Source organism: Equus caballus, chromosome 1 (assembly GCF_041296265.1).
Source record: "Equus caballus isolate H_3958 breed thoroughbred chromosome 1, TB-T2T, whole genome shotgun sequence".
In the NCBI taxonomy this organism is placed as follows: domain Eukaryota; kingdom Metazoa; phylum Chordata; class Mammalia; order Perissodactyla; family Equidae; genus Equus; species Equus caballus.
This window is the reverse complement of record NC_091684.1, coordinates 30,407,205-30,423,178: the sequence shown is the minus strand read 5'-3', so window position 1 is coordinate 30,423,178 and position 15,974 is coordinate 30,407,205. Positions and strand designations below refer to the sequence as shown.

Genomic DNA, 15,974 nt, shown 5'->3' with positions numbered 1-15,974 from the left:
TACTTCTGTATAAGACTATCCCCACCTTTACACACCACTACTAACTATCCTGTCTGTGGCCCCTTTCTTTATTGGCTAAAACCAAATGTATCTACCCATCCAATTCCACTTTGATTGGAGAAAAAAAAACCAGCTGAACAAACAGTTGGTTTCATTAACGAGTCAGGTACATCAATCCCCAAATCAGGTTGGGATACCATAGAGGTCTAGGGCCGGAGGAATATAAAAACAGGAGGCTGAAAAGGAGAGTGGTCATGAAAGATGATCAAGAAGTCCTGCATCTGAATTGCTAGTCAGACACCAAGTAAAGAACATGAGTGTCAATCCAACACAAAATACACGTCTTCAAGAGGATCCAGATCATGCTGATAAAAATCCTTTTTGCAGGGAATAACAGCAAATTAATGTTACATAAATAATTCATTAATAGTTACTTACGCAGGCAATTTTAAGGAGATGCCATATTTCTTTCTGCCTCTTTCCCTGCATAAACATGACAGTATTGTCAGCTTCTCTGATGTTACTGAGGGCCATTTCCACCTTGGGCAGTAGATCAATAATCTTCTGCTTACAGCCCAACAACTTGCTGGAGAGATTAAATCAGTGTCAGACCCTTAAACATCCCCCAAGACTGTACACCATACTCCCAAACCCAGCTGGGAAAAGGAACCACAATCAGCTTCAGATTTAATGACTGATCTCCAAAGCAGTGTACACAAATAGGACACAGACACACATGCAACTGTGGTCAAGCTGCCCAGGATATTGCCACAACTCTTCCCGGGTCTAGGATATTTACCAAAAAGGGCTATTACACTTTGAAAGGAACATGACAAAAGTACCCTGGCTTTTCAATAGGAAATAAAACAATTTTTCTACCTCAGATGACCAAACAGCTCCTTGAGAACCCGGTCCTGACTCTGCACAGTATGCACAATGATCTTGACCATCTCCGTGCTGTCGCTGTAGGAGTGATCTATAAAAGACCTCAGTCAATAGGTAGAACCTCTCTTCTGCATGAACATATCAGCCTCCAAACAAAAAATTCCTAAAAATCTGAAACTAGTTTTAATTAATACACATCTCCATTTAAATTCAAAATTAGATTAAGATAAAAGATTTTAAGATATGATATATACAAATAAATTATAATTATATATCTAAAAACAATGTTATGTGTGTATAATGTATACATAAATTTATCACTGTATCTTTGGAGACCTTCGTTGCCTGCTTTTGAGAAGAGTAGTCTTGGCTATCTGTAACCCATACTAACCCAAGCCCCAGACACATATGCAGCCTTCTGGCCAAGAGATCCACTTTTTTTAGATGATTAACATCACTTATTCAGAAACTGTAGGACAATTCATCAAACTTGGACTGCCTCAAAGGAAGGAGGCCCTTGCCCCAACTAGGTTGCTTGGAATCTCATGTTTATCTATCTGTTTATAGCCCATGAAAACTTAAAAAGCTGACTGAGGCACTAATAAAAGGACCTCTCGACACCCTGAAAGTTCACTTTGAGGGTGGTATGACATCTTAAAGCAAACTGGCAGCTGACATAGGTTGTCAAATGGGATAATTGTGTGGTCACAGTGAGTGAGTTCTTCAGTTTATACCAGATGCTACCTTAATAAAAAAAAAATTAACATTAACTGTTACATTTCAGAAAATGGCTACTTAACTTTTAAAAAACTGGAAGACTGCTCATGGATCACGCTGGTATTTCCTTGGAAAATAATTAATCTCAAATGCAAAAATACTATTATTATTTGCTATTACTTGCTTACAATTTTCTCATTTAGCCCTTACAGGGGTCCTATGAGATGGCTACTATTGTTACTCACATTTTACTATGAAAAGAGTATCAAAAGAGATTTAAAAAAATTTCAGTGTTCTTTGTTATCACCGCAAAGACCTCCCCCGTAGCTCAACTTTCTTCCCCACACAGCTCTCTCTTTGTCACTTCTTCACCAACAACCAGATACAGAGGCTCCTCTCCAAACACGCTCCCCTTCCTCAATCCCACAGACCAGGCCCCACAGCTTTCCCACATAACCAGGTCTTTTAGATGGTCAAACCCTTCAGAACTTTAACCTACTCCAACACAGAGAATGAAGAAAGTTGGTTTTCACTGTTTTCAGCTGAACAAGAGTCTCAAGTCAACACTAAGCTAGAAAGGACACTAGAGACTATATATCAAGTGTAATTATATAACCTGTAACAATAGACAAAATTTCTTGTTACAACTAGTTTGTCATTCAAGGTGACTCTCAGTTCAGAGAAGTTTACTGGCTAGAAAATTTATTTCTAGGCCCTATGATATGCTGATATGCTGACCTGGATACTGCAAACAAATGCTATCATTGACTGTGGAAAGTTAATTTGACTGAGGCAATGGATGGAATTTTGTGTATCTTCATCTGCAGTATCTGATTCACTGGCCAGAAGACTTGGAGTAACGAATATTGATTAAAGAAAAAAAAAAGAATTAGACTTTCTCTATTTGAAATCTAAAATTTCAATATTTTACTCTAACCACAACTTCTATCACTTCTATCACTTTTTTTCATTATCTTCAACTTCTTTGTCCTCTTATTCTATCAGCAAAATCCTAACCCTGGATCAGTCTAACCATCTGCTCTATCAGTTCCTGTAATCCAAGCTACTAAACACTACCAACAAAAAAAATTATACGACCATGTGCTCTCTTGTCACTACTGATTCACAGGTTTTCACTTCTGCTCTGGATTCTTTTTTTTTTTTTTTAAGATTGGCACCTGAGCTAACGTCTGTTGCCAACCTTCTTTTTCTCTCCAAAGCCCAGCACCCCCCCCACCCCCCCACTGCCAGGAACATAGTTGTATATTCTAGTTGTGAGTGCCTCTGGTTGTGTTATGTGGGATGCTGCCTCAGCATGGCCTGATGAGCGGTGCCATGTCTGCACCCAGGATCAGAACTAGTGAGACCCTGGGCCTCCGAAGCGGAGCCCGCATACTTAACCACTCAGCCACGGGGCCGGCCCCTGCTCTGGATTCGTAATAAATGTTCTGGGTCAGGGGCCAGCCCAGTGGCATAGCAGTTAAGTTCCCACACTCCGCTTCAGCAGCCTGGGGTTTGTTGGTTCGGATCCCAAGTGTGGACCCACACACCACTTCTCAAGCCATACGGTGGCAGATGTCCCACATATAAAATAGAGGAAGATGGGCATGGATGTTAGCTCAGGGCCAGTCTTCCTCAGCAAAAAAGAGGAGAATTGGTGGCAGATGTTAGCTCAGGGCTAATCTTCCTCAAAACAAACAAACAAACTAGAATAAATAAATAAATAAATGTCTGGCTTTGGTATCAGGGTGATGTTGGCCTAGTAGAATGTGTTTCACTGGTTCAAATCCTGGGCGCGGTCATGGCACCACCCATCAAGCCATGCTGAGGCGGCATCCCACATGCCACAACTAGAAGGACCCCCAAATAAAAATATACAACTATGTACCCAGGGCTTTGGGAGAAAAAGGAAAAATAAAATATTAAAAAAAAAAACTGGAAAGATTTTCCATGCACCTGGATCAGAAGAATAAACATAATTAAAATGTCCACACTACCTAAAGCTATCTACAGATTCAATGCAATCGCAATCAGAATCCCAATGACATTCTTCACAGAAACAGAACAAAGAATCTTAAAATTCATATGGGGCGAGAAAAGACCCCAAATAGCCAAAGCAATCCTGAGAAACAAGAACAAAGCTGGTGGCATTGCAATCCCAGACTTCAAAATATATTATAAAGCTATAGTAGTCAAACCAGCATGGCACTGGTACAAAAACAGGCACACAGATTAATGGAACAGAATTGAAAGCCCAGAAATAAAACCAGACATCTACGGACAGCTAATCTTCAACAAAGGAGCCGAGAACATACAATGGAGAAAGGAAAGCCTCTTCAAAAAATGGTGCTGAGAAAACTGGACAGCCACATGCAAAAGAATGAAAGTAGACCATTATCTTTCTCCATACACAAAAATAGACTAAAAATGGACCAAAGATTTGAAGGTAAGACCTGAAACCATAAAACTTCTGGATGAAAATATAGGCAGTACACTCTTTGACATCAGCCTTAAAAGGATCTTTTCGAATACCATGTCTACTCGGACAAGGGAAACAAAAGAAAAAATAAACAAGTGGGACATCATCAGACTGAAGAACTTCTGGAAGGCAAAGGAAATCAGGATCAAAATGAAACAACAACCCACTAACTGGGAGAAAATATTTACAAATCATATATCCAACAAAGGGTTAATTTCCATAGAACTCATACAACTGAACTAAAAAAACCCCAAATAACCCAATCAAAAATGGGCAGAGGATATGAACAGACATTTTTCCAAAGATGATATACAGATGGCCAATAGGCACAAGAAAAGAGGCTCAACATCACTAATCATCAGGGAAATGCAAATAAAACTACACTTAGATATCACCTTATGCCCGTTAGAATGGCTATAATCACCAAGACAAAAAATAACAAATGTTGGAGAGGTTGTGGAGAAAAGAAGACCCTCATACACTGCTGGTGGGAATGTAAACTGGTACAGCCACTATAGAAAACAGTATGGAGATTTCTCAAAAAATTAAAAACAGAAATACCATATCACCCAGCCATCCCACTACTGGATATTTACCCAAAGAACTTGAAATCAACAATACAAAGAGGCTTATGCATCCCTATGTTCACTGCAGCATTATTCACAATAGCAAAGATGTGGAAGCAACCCAAGTGCCCAACAAACGATGATTGGATAAAGAAGATGTGGTGTATATATATATATATATATGTACACACAATAGAGTACTACTCAGCCATAAAAAAAGACAAAATTAGGGGCTGGCCCACTGGTGCAGCAGTTAAGTTTGCATGTTCTGCTTCGGTGGCCCAGGGTTTGCTGGTTTGGATCCTGGGTGTGGACCTACACACCACTTGTAGAGCCATGCTGTGGCAGGTGTCCCACATATAAAGTAGAGGAAGATGGGCATAGATGTTAGCTCAGGGCCAGTCTTCCTCAGCAAAAAGAGGAGGATTCGCAGCAGATGTTAGCTTAGGGCTAATCTTCCTCAAAAAAAAAAAAAAAAGACAAAATTGTCCGATTTGCAATCACAAGGATGAACCCTGAGGGTATTATGTTAAGTGAAATAAGCCAGACAGAGAAAGACAAACACGATATGATTTCACTTATTTGTCGAACATAAACAAACTTACGGGCAAAGAGAACAGTTTAGTGGTTACCAAGGGGAAGGGGGCTGTGGGGTGGGCACAAGGGGTGAAGGGGCACACTTATATGGTATCTGACAAATGATAATGTACAACTGAAATTTCACAACGTCACAAACGATTATGACCACAATAAAAAAATAAACTGAAAAAAAACCCTCATTACCTGTTAACATACTTTTATTAAAAATAACTGTATTTTCCAAAACAAAAAAATTTTAGTGAGAAAACTGGCATTGTTTTACATTTTTGCAAATCTTTTTAACATCACCACTGCTCTCATCAGGAAAGTCTTTAAGGATTGAGAAGCTGACAAATTTCAGTTGATGAATACAAGTTTTCCTAAATTGTAATTTTTTGCTTGAAACATGGAATTTTATCACTGACAACAAATATTGTTGGTTTCTTCCTTAAAGTGACAGGCAGGCTTCATTAATTTTTGAGAAAATATCTGCCACATACCCAAATCTCAATAACCACGGTTTGTCTGACGGTCTTTCTTTCAAGTAAAAATGGTGTTCCATTAAAGAAGAGGCCAGTCAATAAGCAAGGTAAACAATTGCTGAAGTGATTTTCCTTAAGACAACCATCATACTGCCGCAGGTAGCAGAAGCACTTTATAAGTACTTCCATTTCATCACACAGAATACGAAAAATATGTAGAGATCTAAATACAATTTCTACTGCTTTATCTAGGACTCTTAAATAAAACTGGCTTTTTTAAAACTATGAATGCATGGTAGTGAAAAGTACAATGCACCCAGCTGCCCTAGCTACAAACTTGGGAGGCATCCATGACTCCCTATTCCATCTCCAGCCACTCACATTCAACACTATCAGTTTTACCTCCCAAATCTCTCTCTTGCCCTTACCCTCCTCTTCACCCCACTGCCACAGTTCAGTCTCTCTGCCTTAGCTCATGGCTCACCCTGTACTGAGCTATGATTATTTCAACAACCTCATGACTAATGCCCGTCTCTAGCCTAGCCACACTTTAATTCATTATGCACAATGCGACCAGAGCAGTATTCCAAAAATGCTAATCTGATCATGCCATTCCCGTGCTTAAAACTTTTTAGGGTTTCTCCTTGCCATCATGATGAAATTCAAACTCATTACCATGACATACCAGATCCTTTATGATCCAGCCACATCTCTTTCCTCCTGAAACTCTACACTCCAGTCACACTGAACGTCCTCAAACATGCTAAGTGCTCCATCTACATGTCTTTACCAATTATACTCATATACATAAGAGGCCATCTCTTTTCTCCTAGCTACTGCTACTTAGTCTTTAAGGCTCATCTCAGATGTCATCTCCTAGGAAACCTCCCCTAGCCATCCCTGACCCCTAGTCAGACTTAGGTGCCTATCTCATATGTACCTCATAAATGTTTGTAGAAATAAACTGAACAAACTCAACTACAATAAAAACCAATGTAGAAGAGATCACATTACTTGTTAAAAACAATTTCACACTTATATTAATTTGCATATGTTTGCAAATTTTAAAGTGCAAAACTTACGTCTTTTTTTTTTTTTACAGTTTAGGTATATAGCAAATTAGGGCACAGACTTCACCTTTTATTTTTTCTGTAACCCTTCAAAACAAATCAATTTTTAGCTGAAGGATAATATCTTGCAGGTACATACTATTTCATAGTTTTCAAAGCATTTTCACAAACATCCTCTCAAATACACTGCCAAGCACACTCACTGAGTTAGGAAAGCTAGGTTTCACCCCCATTCTGCAGAAGAGGGAAATGAGATACAGGGAGATTAGGTGATTTGCCCAAGGTCACTTGGTCAGTAAAGTGCCCAGTCTAGAATTCAAGCCTTCCAATTCCCAATCCAGTGCTCTTTCCAGCAGGTCACACTCTGTACTTAGCAGATGTTCAACAGGAAATGTTTTGCAGAGGACAAGCCATCAGTGACCAGTGCAGATGAAAGCATCATTTTCAAGGTAAACTGCTCCAGCCTAGCACGTGGGCCTTCCCTCTGACCATTCCACACCTGAACCCAAGCAGCAAATTCTTTCCAACCTCTCTAATCTTAAGCAACACTTATTTTTTCCATCTTTCCAAACATTTCTTGCTTCCTTTTCCCCTTCTTTGAGTTCCTTTTTTCTCTTTCATTCCTTTCTTTCATTTCCCTTTTAAAATTTTTCCATCTCAATTTTCTTGTTACTTTGCCTTTCTAATCTCTTAAAGTCTCACAAACTTAACAGCTGTTGTACCATAAACATCTCAATGGTTATACCAAAACTGGAATTTATTCTGCAGCTTGTTTAAAATTCAATCCCTTGGATTTCTTAAGCTAGTGATGGTTTCCTAAAATGACTTTGTATACTGTGATAAAAGTGTCTTACCTGAAGGTCTGTGCTTTAACTGCTTATAAAGATCGATAGCACGCTGTTCCCTAGGAAACAGAAAACATGCTTCCATATGTGAAGATAATTTAATGACTAATAATCGAAATTATTAGTCATTTCCACAACTTGAAATGAACGACATCGTTTGAATAGAGTAATGGTCCCATTTTAAAGCAAGTACATGTTGCCAACGAATACTTTACAGAGCATTACACTGAGTAATAAGAAAGATCTTAAAACGCAAAGTTGAATATACTTCATGTCTGCTCTGATCTATCACCACCTATACAACATCTTTGCACCAGAAACACTTAAATGGGCAAAAATGATGGCCTGTGACTAGACAAAAAAAATCTGAAGTTTCTAATCCAAACACTTAGGAAGTTAACCTCAGTTGGAGCATTTAATAGACAATACATTGGACCAGAAGTATGGTAAGTAGGGAAATCGCCTATAACTTAGAATACTTTAAAAATTCTTTTTAACACTCACATGAAAAGATGCTTTGATTAACAAACCAAAAGTCAAGCGAAAGAGTTATTTCAAAAATTTCCTGTGACTAAGAGAAAACTTCTTTTTTAAATATGCCAGTGTATTTGGGGAAAGGAAAACTATACGGAAAAAATCACATACAGGCTTAACCTGCAGCTTACACTACACTGCACTACAGCCTGTTGTACACAGAAGGAACAATCTGCTGCAAAACATTAGACGCCAATACCAACATGAGCACATCCTTACAGAGATTCCATCAGGTCTCCCTGACGTCTTCCATAGGGGCTCTTTTGTAGCTCCATGATTTCAGTGTGCAAAGACATGATCTGCTCCTCCAGGTTTCCAATGACACCCACCTAAAATATGATGAAACACAAAGGAAATGACAAGCTGACCACCAGACAACACAGAAAAGAACTCAGACTTTAGAGAATGACTTGCTGCTACAGTAGGAGAACTAAATGATTTAATATGAAACACTGATTTCGTTCAAGCCTTTTTATCTTTCAGATTCTGACACCATCTTTCCCATAAGAACATCCTAATTCCTATGCCTCTCTCTCTTCTCTCCTGACAAGAGTAAACTACTAGCATTCACTTTCTCCTCCTGAGAAGCAAAAAGATAGAAGTGTCAGTAATAAGACAGATAAAAAGTGGCCACCAAAACCATTGGTATGGTTTTCATTGCCCTGTGGTTTTCAGTTCTGTGGTTTTCATTGCCTCTTGTTTTGGAGTGCCTTGAATAAGGACGCAGAAAGACAGGCACTGGATTTCCCACCCCAGGATACCAACTGCCCTACCCCTATCCTCAGGGTAAGTACTGGTATCAACGAGAGCAACCATTTAGTGGGACCACAGACAGATGTACAGGGTAAGGCAAGAATCTGCCACCTAGAGAATGATCTATACCCACATGACCATATAATTTACTGTCCAAAATAGCATAATTTTGAGAGTGAAAGGGAATACTATTGATAATTATGGCAAGACAGAGATAAACTGAGACTGCCCCAGGTAAACCAAGATGTGCAGCCATCCTATCTAAACCAGTCACAGGGGGCCAGTCCTGTGGTTAAGTGGTTAAGTTCACACATTCCACATTGGTGGCCTGGGGTTCACGAGTTCCAATGCTGGGCACAGACCTAGCGCCACTCATCAAGCCATGCTGTGGTGGCACCCCACATAGAAGAACTAGAATGACTTACAACTAGGATATACAACTATGTACTGGGACTTTGGGGAGAGAAAAAAAAGGGGGAGATTGGTAATAAATGTTAGCTCAAGGCCAATCTTTCTCACCAAAAAACAAACCATACCTTTAAAAAATAAATAAATAAATAAACCAGTCACAGAAATAACAATAACTACCATTTATTATTTATACCCATTTAATGTGCATAATCCTATTAAAAAAGGAATAGTCCCATAATATAATATGGAAATTGAAACTTAGTGAGGCTTCAGTTTACTCTCATTTGCCCAAAGCCCTTGTTTTTATCCACTATGGTACCGTCCTCTATATACACAAAGCTCCTACTAGATATTGTCTGACATTCAGGCATGACATGAAAAATACTCTACGTACCAAAACCAGAGATAATTTCTAAGGGAGACCTCAGGGACGAATAAGCACACAGAATGAGCTCAGTGATCTTACCTCAGCATAGTGGATAGCCTTTTCTTCCATTTCCTTCCATGCTTTTAACATTTTTTCTGAGGCTAAAAAAAAAAGTCTAAATGGGTTATCTCAGAAATAGCCACAGCTTTAATTACTAACGTGCCCACTTCCTTGCCTTATCAACATCAAAAATAATGTTATAAATCGAATTGTCCCCCTAAAAGATATGCTGAGTTCCTAACCCACAGTACCTCAAAATGAGACCTGATTTGGAAATAGGGTCATTGCAGATGCAATTAGCTAAGTTAAGATGAGGTCATACTAGAGTAGGATGGCTCCTTAATCTAGTATGACTAGTGTCCTTACAAGAAGAGAAGAGACACAGAGACACAGACATATAAGGGGAGAGCACCATTTGACGACAGAGGCAGAGATTAAAGTGCTGCAGCTGCAAGCCAAGGAGCGCCAAGGACGGCTGGCAAACCGCCAGAAGCTAGAAGAGGCAAGGAGGATTCTTCTCCACAGGCTTCAGAGGGATCATGGCCCTGCCGACACCTTGATTTTGGAATTTTAGCTTTTGGAACTGTAAGATAATAAATTTCTGTTGTTTTAAGCCACCCAGTTTATGTTAATTTGTTATGGCAGCCCTAGGAAACTATTACAGATGGTTTTTCTCTTAAAAAAACATTTTTTTTAAGTAATACAGGAATATGATTTTTTTAAAAAAAATCAAACACTATGAAAGGATATAAAAAGAACAGACTAGGGGCTGGCCCCGTGGCCGAGTGGTTAAGTTCGCGCGCTCCACTGCAGGCGGCCCAGTGTTTCGTTAGTTCGAATCCTGGGCGCGGACATGGCACTGCTCATCAAACCACGCTGAGGCAGCGTCCCGCATGCCACAACTAGAAGGACCCACAACGAAGAATATACAACTATGTACTGGGGGGCTTTGGGGAGAAAAAAAGGAAAAAAATAAAATCTTTAAAAAAAAAAAAAAAAAAAAAAGAACAGACTCTCTCTTCCTCCCCTCCACCCTAAGGGATCTTATTATTAATCATTTGTTACATGGACACATATCCTTTTCCCTCACAAGAGAGACCATCTATCCATACTTTTTTTTGCTTTTTCCCCAACTTAAAACATTGCTGCCATTAAAGACCCAGGTGATCTTTGAATATCAGCACACAAAAATCATATACCTCATTCTTTTTTAACAGTTATATAAGATATAAAACTGACAAGCCAAACCAAAGACAATTTGATGAAATAATTATGTTTTGCTATTCATCAGAATGCCTGTAATACACAAAAAGAAATAAAACATCAATCATAGAACCAGCTCTAGTGTGTAAACTTATTCACCCAACTGGACACTAGTGATCATTTATTCTGAGATATACATACCTTGCTCAGACAGGTATACAAAGAGGATTTGTTTCCAAAAAAGGATTTGTTTCATGAAAGAAAACAGAAATGCTGATGGGGACCCCTTCAGCTTATTATTTGAATTTTAACTCTGCTTTTTATATTTCCTTAGTATATCCGAAGGGGGATAAGCTTGCAGTCAAATACTGAAAAATTGGAGGCTGTATACAACAAAAAAACAGTGGGACTCCACAGTAGGTGGTTTAGAAAAAAACACCGTGGAATTATTTGTGTTATTATTTACAGAAAGTAGCTTAAGACTTCCCTGGGTAAGAAGTTACTCCAATACAGAGCGTATATATTTTAAAAATGAGGTTTGAAAATCACAAATTCTTATAACACTTCTATATTTTTCTGGAGCTGAACAAATTTTAGCCCAATTGTGTGCGTGTGGGGGGAAATCCCTGTAAAGTGGCTCAACTAAAGGTTAAAAAAAAAAAGAGCTAACATTCAAAACAAAGAAGGTTTATGATGATTTGAGGTGTCCAATGTTCTAATGTGAATATAAGTGAAACATCTGGCTATGAGACAAGAAGGGAAAATAGCAGATAGCGTCAAGAGACTAGATGCTTCTTTCAAATACATCACTCAAACACTTACATATCCCATAAGTCATCTGCTCACTATATCTTTCCAAGTCAAGCTGAATGCTTTTGTGAAAAAACTCCAATTTAGCTTTCAGTTGCTGAGATGCTGAGATCAAAGTGTTCTTCATTTTTGTCAAGTTAGCATTATATCTAAGAAGACTTAACCTAAACCATAACAACAAAAAAAAGATATTAGCATTTCAGAAATATTGAACAAAAATTTAAAATCTTAAATTGCCATAAGCCCAAAGCCTAAGTTTCTATTATCAATCTATGAGACATAGCTGATCTCTAGGATCTGGTCTCTAAAGACTTCCTGCCTGTGATATTCTACGATAAAACAATCTTCTTATTCTAAGACCGTTCAGGAACTACTCTCAAGTCATTGCAACTGGATAGTTTCAGACCATAAGTGAGAATTCTGTAAGTCTGATCACAATATTACATTCCAAATTGGCCCAATATTTTAGCATTGCATGGAATATTGATTAGTGAAAACTGGCAAGATTAATTCTTGAGCATTAATGCACAGGATATTGTGCCTATAAACAATAGAATCCACTTACATTGCTGCTCTTTGTCCCTGAAAGAGCCTGCTGTAGTCTTCTTTTAGCCCAGACACGTAGTGCACTGCTTCGGCCCATACTTTACGCAGCTGTATAATTGGGAGCTGTATTTTGCTGTCCTGTACTATAAGATGATGGGGAAAAGGACAGGGGAGTTACTTTTGAAGATTTTTACAGTTCATTTATCATTCTTTGTGATTTCCTGTCCATACAAATATCATTCTTATAGATGTTAGCAACTGATGCTAAAAAGAACCACTTGATACTGTTTCAGTTCAATATACATTTATGGAGCACTTGCACTACACAAGCCCTGCTCCAGATGCAAGGGGAAATAAAAACGAATAAGATGTAATTACTACATAAGCACGAAGCTTGCAATTATTCCTATATCTTGTCTTTTTTTCCTTGCTTCTCTCCAACTCAGAATACTTTTTTTCTTTACAATAATCCAAATTCTTTATTTCTTTCAAGTTCTAAATCAAGTCCCATCTCCTTCACAATCTCCCAGTCTTTCCTGCCTCTGAATAATAAGTTTCATCTCCTGAACTACAACCAGCTTCAGGAAAACATACACGGTAAGTGACATCCTAATAAGATATGCTTTCTTCAATGCCAGACTCATGAAATTATCTATTTATGATTCTCTCTTACCTTTTCTTTGATAAATGGAATGCTACTTTCTAAAACCATGGCAGGCATGTATTAACTTCAGTGAAATCCCATTTTAACATTATGAAATTCTCCAAGATTTAAAGAGATTCATTCTACATTGTAAGGTGGCAATTATATTCTCTGTTACTTTTTTCCAATGAAAACCTTCAGAGAAAGGTTGCTTACATTAGGGTTCATATTGAGAACACACATGATCTGAAGCAGATTTTTTAAAAAATAAAGCTTTGTATCTGGAAAAATCTTTGCCTCCCCTAATAATTATTAATAGCTTCAATTAACCTTTCTTCTATTCTTATATATCCACACTTACTCCAGAGGCTTCCTACAACAGACCGAAAAACCAAACCAAATCAAAATTAAAAAAAACCAAACACTTTTAGAAAAAGAATCTGGGGAAGAGCAGCCTGATCAAAAAAAGAAAAATCATATACTTTAAAAAATAAAGTCTGAAAAGTCCTAAGAAATGATACCCCCATAGCAAGAAGCACACCTAGTGTCCAGATCTTGGTTTCTAATACTATTCTCCAATTAAAGGAACCAGGGCTCCTTGGAGAAATGGCTGATTCTAGGACTGGACCAGGAAATATACAAGATGGGCCTGAAGCCCCTTGTAGTGCCAGAAAGTTAAGGAAGTGCTAAAAACAAAACAAAAACCTCTCAATGACGGAGCAAGTACAAGCAGCACAGGAAGCCAAATGAAAGAGCTCCTGATGGCCAAAGCTGAAGCAATTTGAACAACAAAATAAACTAGTATTGGACTATAATCCAAAGTATAAATGTCTATGAATCCATATTGATATAATGATTGAATAAATTAATAAATGAGAGAGAAGAGATAAAACTCATGTGCAAAAGAATTCCAAACAAATTATATAGATACTCTACCCTAAAGGAGTGAGAGCATAACTCCCTACTCCTTGTGAAGTGTGGGTTCTGCATAGCAACTTCCTTCCAAAGAGGACAGTATGGAAAGGGGAGGGAGACAAAAATTTACAGTGGAGAAACCTGACAAACACCACTTCAGCCAGGTGATCAAGGTCAACACCAACAGTCATAAATCATGTTGACAGTATGTACCTTTTATATACTGTGATGAAAATAGCACTTTACTTCTGCGATCTTTCTCTCAAAACCCATAATCCTAATCTAATCATGAGGCAGAAAAAAATCAGACAAATTGCAACAGAGGGGCATCCTACAAAATACTTGACCAGTACTCCTCAAAACTGTCAAGGTCATCAAAAACCCTTCAGGAAAGTCTGAGAAACTGTCAAAGCCAAGAGGAGCCTAAGGAGACATGACAACTAAATGTAATGTGGAATTCTGGATGGGATCCTGAAGAAGAAAAAGGATACCAGATAAAAACTAAGGAAATTTGAATAAAGTATGGACATTAGTTAATAGTAATATATTGGTTCATTAATTGCAACAAATGTACCATACTAATGTAAGATGTTAACAAGAAGGGAAACTATATGTATGGGGCAAAGGAGTACCATGAGAATTCTGTACTATCTGCTCAATTTTTCTGTAAATCTAAAATATTTCTAAAAAAACTAATAAAAAGGTAACAGAGAGGAAAGATTATATAATTTTAGTCCTTATGTTCAATTCTGTTCTTGATTATACAATTTTGTGCTTGATTTTAGTTTTGGGTAGATAGAAACTGATCACTTAACTTCTTCAAAAGAAAAGAATAGGGGCCAGCCCCATGGCTGAGTGGTTAAGTTTGTGCATTCCGCTTCGGCAACCCAGGGTTTCACTGGTTCGGATCCTGGGTGCAGACATGGCACTGCTTATTAGGCCATGCTGAGGTGGCGTCCCACATGCCACAACTAGAAGGACCCACAACTAAAATATTCAACTATGTACTGGGGGGATTTGCGGAGAAAAAAAAAAAGAAGATTGGCAACAGTTGTTAGCTCAGAGTGCCAATCTTTAAAAAAAAGAATAATTCTCACAGAATAAATGAAAAGATTTGAACATTAAGCAGTATTCATAGGATAAAATGAAATATTTGAACATGCTTAAATAATGAGTAAGCAACTAAAATATAGACTTAATTAAGAGTGGAGATTCATTCTTCTATCTGAGAGCGCCTGACCCTCAGGAAAGTAAGTCTTCTCCCAAATGAGGGATCTGGTAGTGATTTAAAATCTACCTTTTCACTTTCCAAACTATATAAATCCATTTTTACCACATATAGAAACCTGAAGTATGAGATACAGAACAGAAACACCAAAAGACCATTTCTACTAAACATGTTAAGACAAAATTATTTGAGGCTTAAAGCTCAGTCAATAAATGGACTGTACTTACCAATATAATTTACACAGTCAGATAAACTTCTGGAAGCAAATGGTCCTTCATATACAGTCTTACTTTTATCAAACAAATAAACCATATAGCTATCACAGCCTCGCTGAAAAAGAAACAATTAAAAAAAAAAATCCTTAAAAATTCTAGGTTCTCTAAGCACTTAAGCACCAGATTTCCTACTACGAAATGCAAATGAATAAAGTTACTATTCATTAGCATACATCTTATAGATTTAAGGTCTAAACTTTTGTTCAGGAAAAATAAATAAATAACTGTAGTATGAGCTAAAGTGAAAACCAATCACCAGACCCAAAAGGACAAAAGCAAAAAGTCATAATAAGACATATCCATACAATGGGAATATTATTCAGTAATCAAAAGGAATGAAGTACTGATACATGCTATGACATGAATGAACTTCAAAAACATAACACTAAGTGAGAGAAGTCAGACACAAGAGACTACAGATTGTATGATTCCATACACATAAAATGTTCAGAAAAAGGAAATCTAGAAATAGAAAGTAAATTTGCGGCTGCCTAAGGCGAGCAGAATGGAGATTAATAGTTAATGGACACGAAGGATTTTACTGAGAGGAAAATGTTTTAAAACTGATTTATGGCGATGGCTGCACAATTAGGTAAATTACTAAAA

General features: G+C 37.8%; 1 protein-coding gene across 3 annotated transcripts in view; it reads right to left on the bottom strand.

Annotated features, from left to right (window-relative positions):
* Nucleotides 1-15,974, bottom strand: part of CHUK (component of inhibitor of nuclear factor kappa B kinase complex) — a 37,486-nt gene that overhangs the window by 4,463 nt on the left and 17,049 nt on the right. For all 3 annotated transcript variants that reach the window (XR_011421838.1, XM_023640995.2, XM_023641003.2), the window contains exons 11-18: nucleotides 15,321-15,423; nucleotides 12,327-12,450; nucleotides 11,774-11,925; nucleotides 9,788-9,849; nucleotides 8,377-8,486; nucleotides 7,633-7,682; nucleotides 880-976; nucleotides 439-586 (exon numbers count right to left, since the gene is read on the bottom strand). Coding sequence is in view for 2 of the 3 variants with exons in the window: in XM_023640995.2 (XP_023496763.1) it covers nucleotides 439-586; nucleotides 880-976; nucleotides 7,633-7,682; nucleotides 8,377-8,486; nucleotides 9,788-9,849; nucleotides 11,774-11,925; nucleotides 12,327-12,450; nucleotides 15,321-15,423 (846 nt within the window). In the remaining variant the exon portion in view is untranslated. The remainder of the gene's footprint in view (nucleotides 1-438; nucleotides 587-879; nucleotides 977-7,632; nucleotides 7,683-8,376; nucleotides 8,487-9,787; nucleotides 9,850-11,773; nucleotides 11,926-12,326; nucleotides 12,451-15,320; nucleotides 15,424-15,974) is intronic.